A 12562-nucleotide genomic window follows, 5' to 3' on the forward strand; every position below is an offset into this window, starting at 1 on the left:
GTGAAGAAAAAACCCACATATTGCATGCTGTTTAATGGGCTAGTATTATAGTGGAGCATAAGGTGATGATCACAGGATTGTATCCCACATGGCACCCTATTCACTATATAGTGCACTACTTCTGACCAGAGCCCTATGGACCCTGATAAGAAAGTAGTGCACTATATGGGGAAAAACATAGGGTGCCGATACAGTAATAACAGACCTGAGTGTGAGACGTGCAGGCGAAGCGTCTGTAGTATCCCGGGTCACATGACGTGTCCTCCAAACAGAAGCTGGCCTTGTGTCCCTCGGCCACGCTCCTCTCTGAGCCGGTCTCCAGCAGCTCGTACAGACTGAACTCGTCCATGCTATGGAAGTGACTGGAATACACGGGACGTATCCCCATCAATGACCAGACCACACAGACCTCTTAATAATGCACTGCTTTCAATGTTGGTATTGCAAGCGCAGTAATAACCTATACACACTAGTCTGTGTAGATCTGTTGAGAGCTCTCTCCACCACACCCCATGCCTGTGAAACTGTACAGGCTTATGGAAACCTGCTTAAAGGGATAGTTACATCAAAATATATATTTTAGTATTTTGTTCATTAGTCCACTGTTAATACAATTCCCCAATATGTCAGCGGGCAAGTTTTTGAAGAAAGAGCAAACAACTGATGAGGATGCGTTTTGCATCATATGATACTGACTATCTGTAGTGTACAGACGCAATGACAACAGATATACATTTTTAGGCAAACTGAACCATAACGTCGACCGCCAGATCTTTATGAATGTTCTATAAATCTGTCCTGCAGAGTGTGCTGTCCTTCGGTCTGATATGCGTGTGCAAGACCAAGTCAAGCTTCAGCGCTTGATCAAGACGGCGGGAAGGATCATTGGTTATAGATCAAGAATCGGGTCTCCAACCTGTACACAAAACTCATCCTCCTAAAACTTGAAAAGCATTTTACAGGACAGTACTCATCCCCTTCACTCAAAACTCATCCTGCTAAAACTTGAAAAGCATTTTACAGGACAGTACTCATCCCCTTCACTCAAAACTCATCCTCCTACAACTTGAAAAGCATTTTACAGGACAGTACTCATCCCCTTCACTCAAAACTCATCCTCCTAAAACTTGAAAAACATTTTACAGGACAGTACTCATCCCCTTCACTCAAAACTCAGTCACAGCAGCAGCTGGACAAGGGGAAAAAGACTTCTTCAAAAGGAAATTAAAACAGACAGATATGGGGACTCTGTTATTCCAACAGCCATTAGGCTTTATAATAGTCTGTTGTTTCCTCCAGTATGCAGATATGGGGACTCTGTTATTCCTCTGTTATTCCCCCCTGTATAATAGTCTGTTGTTTCCTCCAGTATGCAGATATGAGGACTCTGTTATTCCCAGCAGCCACTAGGCTGTATAATAGTCTGTTGTTTCCTCCAGTATAATAGTCTGTTGTTTCCTCCAGTATAATAGTCTGTTGTTTCCTCCAGTATAATAGTCTGTTGTTTCCTCCAGTATAATAGTCTGTTGTTTCATCCAGTATAATAGTCTGTTGTTTCCTCCAGTATAATAGTCTGTTGTTTCATCCAGTATAATAGTCTGTTGTTTCCTCCAGTATAATAGTCTGTTGTTTCCTCCAGTATAATAGTCTGTTGTTTCATCCAGTATAATAGTCTGTTGTTTCCTCCAGTATAATAGTCTGTTGTTTCATCCAGTATAATAGTCTGTTGTTTCCTCCAGTATAATAGTCTGTTGTTTCATCCAGTATAATAGTCTGTTCCTCCAGTATAATAGTCTGTTGTTTCCTCCTGTATGCACCATATTGCACTTTTAAATGTGTAGCTTTAGAAATTTGAATGAATTATTTTCTGTAGTTTGTTTTACGTACCGTCTTTTTAACCACGTGTCCAAATGAATTTCCCCCCTGGTGGATAGTGAATCTGAATCTGAATCTGAATCTCTGAATCTGAATCTCTGAATCTGAATATATGAATATGAATCTCTGAACCTCTGAATCTGAATCTCTGAATCTGAATATCTGAAAATGAATCTCTGAATCTGAATATCTGAATATGAATCTGAATCTCTGAATCTGAATATCTGAATCTGAATCTCTGAATATGAATATATGAATATGAATCTCTGAATCTGAATCTCTGAATCTGAATCTCTGAATCTGAATCTCTGAATCTGAATCTCTGAATCTGAATCTGAATATGAATATATGAATATGAATCTCTGAATCTGAATCTCTGAATCTGAATCTCTGAATCTGAATCTGAATATGAATATATGAATATGAATCTCTGAATCTGAATCTCTGAATCTGAATCTCTGAATCTGAATCTCTGAATATGAATCTGAATCTCTGAATCTGAATCTATTCATACATGTTTATGCATCATTATCCACAACTCACTGATGGCAGCTGTGCCATTCCCAGGCATAGCGAGGTTTGCTGGGCAGGAAGTCAGCAGTGCCCTGGTTCTTCACGCGCTGGGGGAACCGCAGCAGCACCCGGGTGTCGTAGTCGGCCACGCCCTGAGCAGAACTGTCCCGTCACAGAGGAAAACATATGCTCTCTTAGACATTCAAATAGTTCATATGTTAATGCACTTTATTCATGTCTCAATTCATTTATTATACAACTTTTTACATTCCAGGAACTCTAGTCCAATCATTCTTGACCCATAGTCTTCACGATTAACTAAATAATTGAATTAATTCAATTGATTCCTAAATTGATTCCTAAATGTCCTTTTGAACTGCTGAAAGGAAACTGGAGTCTGGCACTGTCGGTTACTACTGTTAATGAATATACAGCTACTATGGGTTTAACTACTGTAATAAGTGTCAGAACCATGACTGAGTGGTAACACTCCCCGCTCTCTCAACACATGTACACACCAGGGTTCAATCCCTGGTAGACCCTAACAACTTTCCTCTCCGTAGCTATATCCCTATTGTAATTTCTCAATAAAGAATTGAAATATTCTTTACGTTGGAGTTCAGCATAGATACACATCTAAAGAGTCATTTCATGTCTGGACTTGGTAAAAACACCTAGCTATATACACTGGGTGTACAAAACATGAAGAAGCCTTTGCCCAAGCCTCCCGAGTGGTGCAGTGGTCAAAGGCATTGCATCGCAGTGCTTGAGGTTTCAATACAGACCTGGGTTCAATCCCAGGCTGTGTCATAACCGGCTGTGACCGGGAGTCCCATAGGGCGGCCCACCATTGTTCGGGTTAGGGGAGGGTTTGGCTGGGGGGGGGGGCTTTACTTGGCTCATTGTGTTCTAGTGACTCCTTGTGGCCGGCCGGGCGCCTGCAGTTAGATTTTGGTCATCAGTTGAACAGCGTTTCCTCCGACACATTGGTGCGCCTGGCTTCCGGGTTAAGCGAGTGTTAAGAGGCGCGGTTTGGCGGGTCATGTTTCGGGGGACGCACGACTCGACCTTCGCCTCTCCCGAGCCCGTTGGGAAGTTGCAGCATTGAGACAAGATCGGAATTGGATAACAAAAAAATACAAATAACAACATTTAAGAACCCTTTGCCCTCAAAAACAGCCTCAATGAATCGGGGCATGGACTCTACAAGGTGTCAAGCTGGCTGCAAGTCCTTTGGGTAGTGGACCATGGTTAAAACACACAGGAAACTTGAAGCATGAAAAACCCAGCAGCGTTGCAGTTCGTGACACTCAAACCGGTGCGCCTGGCACCTACTACCATACCCCGTTCAAAGGCACTTAAATTCACCCTCTGAATGGCACACACATACACAATGCATGTCTTAATTGTCTGAAGGCTTAAAAAAATCCTTCTTTAGCGTGTCTTCTTCCCTTCATTTACACGGATTAAAGTGGATTTAACAAGTGACATCAATAAGGGATCATAGCTTTCACCTGGATTCACCTGGACAGACTATGTCCTGGAAAGAGCAGGTGTTCTTAATGTTTTGTACACTCAGTGTGGAGTGGAATGGTCACTGCAGTATGAGAATACCTTGCGAGGCAACCTTCCTCGGCTGCACATCTCAGATTGTACATGGGCGACCTCTGGATATAGGAGGAAACTTGAATATAGTATGGGTCAGGCACCAAGTCAGGGAGACCTGTCAATCATGTAACAAATGCAATATTATTAAGTAGCCTAAAGCAAGCTGTTAAAATGTTTTATTGAAATAAAATGCCTTACAAATGTGTGTGTGAGAAAAAAAACGCATTTAAAAAAGTGAATTACTGGAAGGGAAATATTGCACTTACCTCCGTGTTGATGATAACTTGTGCCATAACCATGCGGCTCTCTGCTTCTGGCTCTGGGTCTGTAGTAAGCATCGTAATAATTATAATAGGGGTTATAGGGATTATAACCAATGGATTTATAGGGGTTGTTCGGGTCATCTCCAACCATCATATCCTCTCTTCTCAAATTAGTCAGTGGTGGAGAGTTAGTAGATGTGGGTTTGTCGTCGGTGGGATTTGATGTTGAAGGTCTTGAAGCAGTCTCCCGGTTCTCTTGGGGTCTTTCATGTCTAATCGCCCCACTAGGACGTCGACGCGCGGTGCGTAATTGCACACCCGGCGCTGGCCGCCTTGGAGAGCCTCTTGGCGCAGGGTATCTGTGCACATTCGTCTCTTCAGCCGTCTCATTATTGTTGATAACGACAACTATGTGATTCCGTTGAGCTGAACCTGTTTTTCGGTCTCTTCGTCCCGATGGCTGATATTCAGAACCGTGGCTAAGTATACTAAACACCTGCCCGTTGTGTTGCCATGGCATTCTCTGCCTTAAAGCTGCTGATGGCGAAGCATCCTGCGTAAGAACTGTTTGCATTATGCAACTGAGGATGCATAGCTGTGTCAACGACAATAAACAGGCTTCAAAGCCAAGACCCCTCATTATACTAATCAAATGAGTGAATGATATATCCACATGGAAAAATACAAAATTAAATATAATTTGTTAGGAAGCAGAATTTTGGAGAATGTTCTCTCACTAACCGAGCAGAATCAAATGTAGGCCTGTAGCGAGAGGAACTATTGCTCAGGCAATCTCGCATCTTGAACGCGCAAGTGGAGTGTGATGGAGGGGTGTGAGTTTTAAAGTTTCTGGAACAGTTACACAAGTGACATCCGCATGCGCGCTGCCGAGGAAGTGGAAGTGGTTGGCACTAGCACGGGCACGTCACGTCCCATGAATTCATATAACAATAATGGTGTCAGTGGTGTAATACACATCCGGTTTTATAATACTAAGTATTGCCTTACTATAAATGTTGTTCTGTGTATTCACAGGGAACAAAACTTCTCTACATTATAAAATAAAATGAGTAGTTTTGCTTTTCAAATATTTCAGAAGATTTCGTAGAAGCTACATTTTGAAAGACAAAAAACAGTCGTAGGTGAAAGAGGATTGATCAAAATCAAATTGAGTTCTGAGAATTGTTGTTGACTTGTGTAAGATTTGTCTCTTTGTTCTCTCTCTCTCGATGCCTTTCACACTTTTTAGGGAGATATAATTTGTGGTGTTCCCTCACACACCAAGTAGTTCTTGGCTGCCCTGGAACGGTGAGTTGGTTTCCAAACCTTGATGGTTATGTGTTGTCTTCGTTTGCTTTACTTGTCTTGTAGGCCTGTGACACTTTTACTGTTATAGCAAGAAATTACCTCTTCTTAGTCCTTGATACCATCTTTGGTATTTAGGTTACCTTTAAATAAATGATTCAGTAGGCTAAGTATCACCCCCCCACCCCTATAACAAGTGAACCTGGCTGCCACAGAGGTTACCCCCCCCCCCCCCTCATAACAAGTGAACCTGGCTGCCACAGAGGTTACCCCCCCCCCCCTCATTACAAGTGAACCTGGCTGCCACAGAGGTTACCCCCCCCCCCCCCCCCATCATAACAAGTGAACCTGGCTGCCACAGAGGTTAGCCCCCCCCTCATAACAAGTGAACCTGGCTGCCACAGAGGTTAGCCCCCCCCATAACAAGTGAACCTGGCTGCCACAGAGGTTACCCCCCCCCCCCTAACAAGTCAACCTGGCTGCCACAGAGGTTACCCCCCCCCCCCCCCCTCATAACAAGTGAACCTGGCTGCCACAGAGGTTACCCCCCCCCCCCCCCCCCCCCTCATAACAAGTGAACCTGGCTGCCACAGAGGTTAGCCCCCCCCATAACAAGTGAACCTGGCTGCCACAGAGGTTACCCCCCCCCCCTAACAAGTGAACCTGGCTGCCACAGAGGTTAGCCCCCCCCCCCCCCTCGTAACAAGTGAACCTGGCTGCCACAGAGGTTAGCCCTCCCCCCCCCCCCTCATAACAAGTGAACCTGGCTGCCACAGAGGTTACCCCCCCCCCCCTAACAAGTGAACCTGGCTGCCACAGAGGTTAGCCCCCCCCCCCCCTCGTAACAAGTGAACCTGGCTGCCACAGAGGTTAGCCCCCCCCCCCCCCTCGTAACAAGTGAACCTGGCTGCCACAGAGGTTAGCCCCCCCCCCCTCGTAACAAGTGAACCTGGCTGTCACAGAGGTTAGCCCCCCCCCTCACAACACGTGAACCTGGCTGCCACAGAGTTCACCTGACAGTAACAGCCACCAGGTTCAGTACATGGTGGATATTGTTAGACTATTAACTACTAATTGATCCATATCATTTTCATGCACAACCATTGGCTTTGCACAAGCTTCCATCAAATCAAATTTTCCTGGTCACATACACATGGTTAGCAGATGTTTTTGCAAGTGTAGCGAAATGCTTGAATTATTGCATTTGCATACCAGGTCTGAATGGAAGTGTTCTCTCTATTTGTGCTACTTGTTGATTCATTCAAATGGGTAACACAACAAATCTACATACACTGATACACACAGGAAACGGTTGAGTGTGAAAAAAAACAGAGGCGTTGCAGTTCTTGACACAAACCGGTGAGCCTGGCACCTGCAGTGCATTCGGATGTTTTCCACATGTTGTTACGTTACAGCCTTATTCTAAATGGATCAAATCGTTTCCCCCCCCCCCCCCTCATCAATCTACACACAATACCCCATAATGACATCACAATACCCCATAATGACATCACAATACCCCATAATGACATCACAATACCCCATAATGACATCACAATACCCCATAATGACATCACAATACCCCATAATGACAAAGCAAAAACAGGTTTGTAGAAATGACTACAAATGTATATAAAAATAAAACTGAAATCTCATTTACATAAGTTCAGACCCTTTACTCAGAACTTTGTTGAAGCACCTTTGGCAGCGATTACAGCCTTGAGTCTTCTTGGGTATGACACTACAAGCTTGGCACACCTCTATTTCGGAAGTTTCTTCTCTGCAGATCGTCTCAAACTCTGTCAGGTTGGATTGGGAGCATTGCTGCGCAGCTATTTCCAGGTCTCTCCAGAGATGTTGGATCAGGTTCAAGTCCGGGCTCTGGCTGGGCCACTCAAGGACATTCAGAGACTTGTCCCTAAGTCACTTCTGTGTTGTCTTGGCTGTGTGCTTAGGGTCATTGTCCCGTTGTAAGGTGAACCTTCACCCCAGTCTGAGGTCTTGAACGCTCTGCAGCACGTTTTCATCAAGGATCTCTCTGTACTTTGCTCCGTTCATCTTTCCCTTGATCCTGACTAGTCTCTCAGTCACTGCTGCTGAAAAACATCCCCACAGCATGATGCTGCCACCACTGTGCTTCAACGTAGAGATGGTATTAGCAAGGTGAAGAGCGGTGCCTGGTTTCCTCCAGGCAAAAGTGTTCAATCTTGGTTTCATCAGACCAGAGAATCTTGTTTCTCATGGTCTGAGAGTCCATTTGGTACCTTTTGGGTAACTCCAAGTGGGCTGTCATGTGCCTTTTACTGAGGAGTGGCTTCTGTCTGGCCACTGCCATAAAAATCTGATTGGTGGAGTGCTGCAGAGATGGTTGTCCTTCTGGAAGGTTCTCCCATCTCCACAGAGGAAGTCTGGAGCTCTGTCAGAGTGACCATCGGGTTCTTGGTCACGTCCCTGACCAAGGTCCTTCTCAGGCGATTGCTCAGTTTGGCCGGGCGGCCAGCACTTGGAAGAGTCTTGGTGGTTCCAAACTTCTTCCATTTATGAATGATGGAGGCCACTGTGTTCTTGGGGACCTTCAATGCTGCAGAAATGTTTTGGTACCCTTCCCCAGATCTGTGCCTCGACACAATCCTGTCTCAGAGCTCTACGGACAATTCCTACAACCTCATCTCTTGGTTTGCGCTCTGACATGCACTGTCAACTGTGGGACCTTATATAAACAGGTGTGTGCCTTTCCAAATCATGGATTTACCACAGGTTGGACTCCAATCAAGTTGTAGAAACATCTCAAGGATGATCTATGGAAACAGGATGCAGCTGAGCTCAATTTTGAGTCTCATAGCAAAGGGTCTGAATACTTATGTCAATAAGGTATTTCTGTTTTTATCTGTAATACAATTGCAAGCATTTCTAAAATCCTGTTTTTCACTTTGTCATTATGGGTTATTGTGATGTCATTATGGGTTATTGTGATGTCATTATGGGTTATTGTGATGTCATTATGGGGTATTGTGATGTCATTATGGGGTATTGTGATGTCATTATGGGGTATTGTGATGTCATTACGGGGTATTGTGATGTCATTATGGGTTATTGTGTGTACATTGATGAGGAAAACAAATGATTTAATCCATTTTAGAATAATGCTGTAACGTAACAACATGTGGAAAAGGTGAAGGGGTCTGAATACTTTCCGAATGCACTGTACTACCATACCCCGTTCAGAGGCACTTAAATCGTATGTCTTGCCCACTCAACCTCTGAGTGACACACATACACAATCCATATCTGTAGGCTTTAAATATCCTTCTTTAACCTGTCTCCACCTCTCCATCTACACTGATGGAAGTGGATTGAACAAGTGACCTTAATAAAAGAACACATGTAGCTGTCACCTGGATTCTTCATGTTCTCTATACTCAGTGTATATTGCTGATATAAGACAGGATGCAGTTTAAACGACGGTGTCCAGGTTCCTGTTCAAGTGGACCTACTGACCGCTCGGAAAGACCACTACATGGAATAAATCTTCCCCAAATCAGAACCTGCAGTAGCCCGTTTTAAGAGTTTTTACCATGCCTCTGCACTTAACCAAAAAAAAGTGAGACGACCGAACCAGACTCGTTTTATAGCATCTGTGTAAAGATCAAAGTGAACCCACTTCATCGTATGTTTGGCATTTCCTTCCAAATATACAAGGTAGCCCGGTCTCATTTCAACGAGTTGCAGGTGTTCCACATTCAGCGCCCCCACTTTAATCACCTTCTATAATGAGGCAGCTCTCCCTGGGCCCACAGGCAGCCTGTATCATACAGGACACATAAACTAAATGGAAAACTGACACAATGGGAATGCTCTTTCCATTATCAGTGCCTGTAAAACAAAATGTGTGAGGACTTGGTACAGTAAAGAATCGGCATATACTTCCCTCTTACGAAACTGAAAACCTTTTGAAAAGGAAAGGTAAACGTGGGACTTAATGATGAACGTTATGAGGTGTCAGTGGTGCTTTAAGGAGACTGCTATAAATCATGTGTATGGTGATCAGCAATACCTCTGGCTGGTAGTGCTGAGCGATTTCAATTATTAATTATTTTTTCTATTTTACAACTACTAAATTGACCCAATGTAGATTAGATTATTTGAATTCCATTTCATTCAGGTTGTTGTTGTTTTTTAGCTCAATGCACAGTTTCTGTAGAGATAAGTCAGCCCAAGCCCGAACTGTGCGATGTAGTAGGGAGTTGTAGTTTCCAACAGGCCAATATTCTATAGTTCAGAAAACGTGGTAATTAACTCCAATGACCATAATCCATTGTGCATCTACTCGTCTGTCTGTGTTTCTTTTACGCCTGCTACATAAAAGAGACAGAAGAATGACGGTAGAGAGGGATACAGTAAGAGACAGAAGAATGACGGTAGAGAGGGATACAGTAAGAGACAGAAGAATGACGGTAGAGAGGGATACAGTAAGAGACAGAAGAATGACGGTAGAGAGGGATACAGTAAGAGACAGAAGAATGACGGTAGAGAGGGATACAGTAAGAGACAGAAGAATGACGGTAGAGAGGGATACAGTAAGAGACAGAAGAACGACGATAGGGAGGGATACAGTAAGAGACAGAAGAATGACGGTAGAGAGGGATACAGTAAGAGACAGAAGAATGACGATAGGGAGGGATACAGTAAGAGACAGAAGAATGACGATAGGGAGGGATACAGTAAGAGACAGAAGAATGACGGTAGAGAGGGATACAGTAAGAGACAGAAGAATGACGGTAGAGAGGGATACAGTAAGAGACAGAAGAATGACGATAGGGAGGGATACAGTAAGAGACAGAAGAATGACGGTAGAGAGGGATACAGTAAGAGACAGAAGAATGACGGTAGAGAGGGATACAGTGGAAGACAGAAGAATGACGATAGAGAGGGATACAGTAAGAGACAGAAGAATGACGGTAGAGAGGGATACAGTGGAAGACAGAAGAATGACGGTAGAGAGGGATACAGTAAGAGACAGAAGAACGACGATAGGGAGGGATACAGTAAGAGACAGAAGAATGACGGTAGAGAGGGATACAGTAAGAGACAGAAGAATGACGATAGGGAGGGATACAGTAAGAGACAGAAGAATGACGGTAGAGAGGGATACAGTGGAAGACAGAAGAATGACGGTAGAGAGGGATACAGTAAGAGACAGAAGAACGACGATAGGGAGGGATACAGTAAGAGACAGAAGAATGACGGTAGAGAGGGATACAGTAAGAGACAGAAGAATGACGGTAGAGAGGGATACAGTAAGAGACAGAAGAACGACGATAGGGAGGGATACAGTAAGAGACAGAAGAATGACGGTAGAGAGGGATACAGTAAGAGACAGAAGAATGACGGTAGAGAGGGATACAGTAAGAGACAGAAGAATGACGATAGGGAGGGATACAGTAAGAGACAGAAGAATGACGATAGGGAGGGATACAGTAAGAGACAGAAGAATGACGGTAGAGAGAGATAGAGTAAGAGACAGAAGAATGACGGTAGAGAGGGATACAGTAAGAGACAGAAGAATGACGGTAGAGAGAGATACAGTAAGAGACAGAAGAATGACGGTAGAGAGGGATACAGTAAGAGACAGAAGAATGACGATAGGGGAAAGACAACAGTTGCTTCTCAGCGTATCTCTACCTGAAAATACATGATCTAAGTGATTGATAGTTGGTATTCAGCAGCCACAAAAGTATACCTTATTTACTTTGAAGAACTACTGAAAGTGTGATTTTGTCAGACAGCAGCTCTAGAGATGAGATGATGACTTGGAATTAAATTATGTCCTCAAATAAAATGAATGTAATAATAACAAATGTTTTATTAAAATAATGTGAATTAATGATGGTTACTAGGTGGTAAGCAGTGATGGACAGTTACTAGTTACTAGCATCATGTGAATTAATGATGGTTACTAGGTGGTAAGCAGTGATGGACAGTTACTAGTTACTAGCATCATGTGAATTAATGATGGTTACTAGGTGGTAAGCAGTGATGGATAGTTACTAGTTACTAGCATCATGTGAATTCTATTCATTGTTTTATTCTGTGTTGTTACAGCATTTAACCCACATAATGCATCTTAATCTTAATCTTTTTTTTATTTTCATGATCGAAACCGAAAACTGATATTTAAAAAAATTATCAAACCGAACAGACCTCAAAAAGCACAAATTGCTCAGCACTACTATAATACTGTAATACTATACTACTATAATACTGTAATACTATACTACTATAATACTGTAATACTATACTACTATAATACTGTAATACTGTAATACTATACTACTATAATACTGTAATAGTATACTACTATAATAATGTAATACTATACTACTATAATACTGTAATACTATACTACTATAATACTGTAATACTATACTACTATAATACTGTAATACTATACTACTATAATACTATACTACTATAATAATGTAATACTATACTACTATAATACTGTAATAGTATACTACTATAATAATGTAATACTATACTACTATAATACTGTAATACTATACTACTATAATACTGTAATACTATACTACTATAATACTGTAATACTATACTACTATAATAATGTAATACTGTAATACTATACTACTATAATACTGTAATAGTATACTACTATAATAATGTAATACTATACTACTATAATACTGTAATACTATACTACTATAATACTGTAATACTATACTACTATAATACTGTAATACTGTAATACTATACTACTATAATACTGTAATAGTATACTACTATAATAATGTAATACTATACTACTATAATACTGTAATACTATACTACTATAATACTATACTACCATAATACTATACTACTATAATACTGTAATACTATACTACTATAATACTATACTACTATAATACTATACTACTATAATACTGTAATACTATACTACTATAATACTGTAATACTATACTACTATAATACTGTAATAC

General features: G+C 42.0%; 1 protein-coding gene across 1 annotated transcript in view; it reads right to left on the bottom strand.

The window, feature by feature from the left end:
• Positions 1 to 5094, bottom strand: part of LOC110525209 (protein-lysine 6-oxidase) — a 7939-nt gene extending 2845 nt beyond the window's left edge. The window contains exons 1-4 of the mRNA XM_036979331.2: positions 4263 to 5094; positions 4003 to 4111; positions 2419 to 2550; positions 206 to 362 (exon numbers count right to left, since the gene is read on the bottom strand). Of these exons, the coding sequence (XP_036835226.2) occupies positions 206 to 362; positions 2419 to 2550; positions 4003 to 4111; positions 4263 to 4899 (1035 nt within the window). The 5' untranslated portion in view covers positions 4900 to 5094. The remainder of the gene's footprint in view (positions 1 to 205; positions 363 to 2418; positions 2551 to 4002; positions 4112 to 4262) is intronic.
• Between the last annotated feature and the right edge of the window lie 7468 nt (positions 5095 to 12562).

Source organism: Oncorhynchus mykiss, chromosome 6 (assembly GCF_057628025.1).
Source record: "Oncorhynchus mykiss isolate SJ-2025 chromosome 6, ASM5762802v1, whole genome shotgun sequence".
NCBI lineage: Eukaryota > Metazoa > Chordata > Actinopteri > Salmoniformes > Salmonidae > Oncorhynchus > Oncorhynchus mykiss.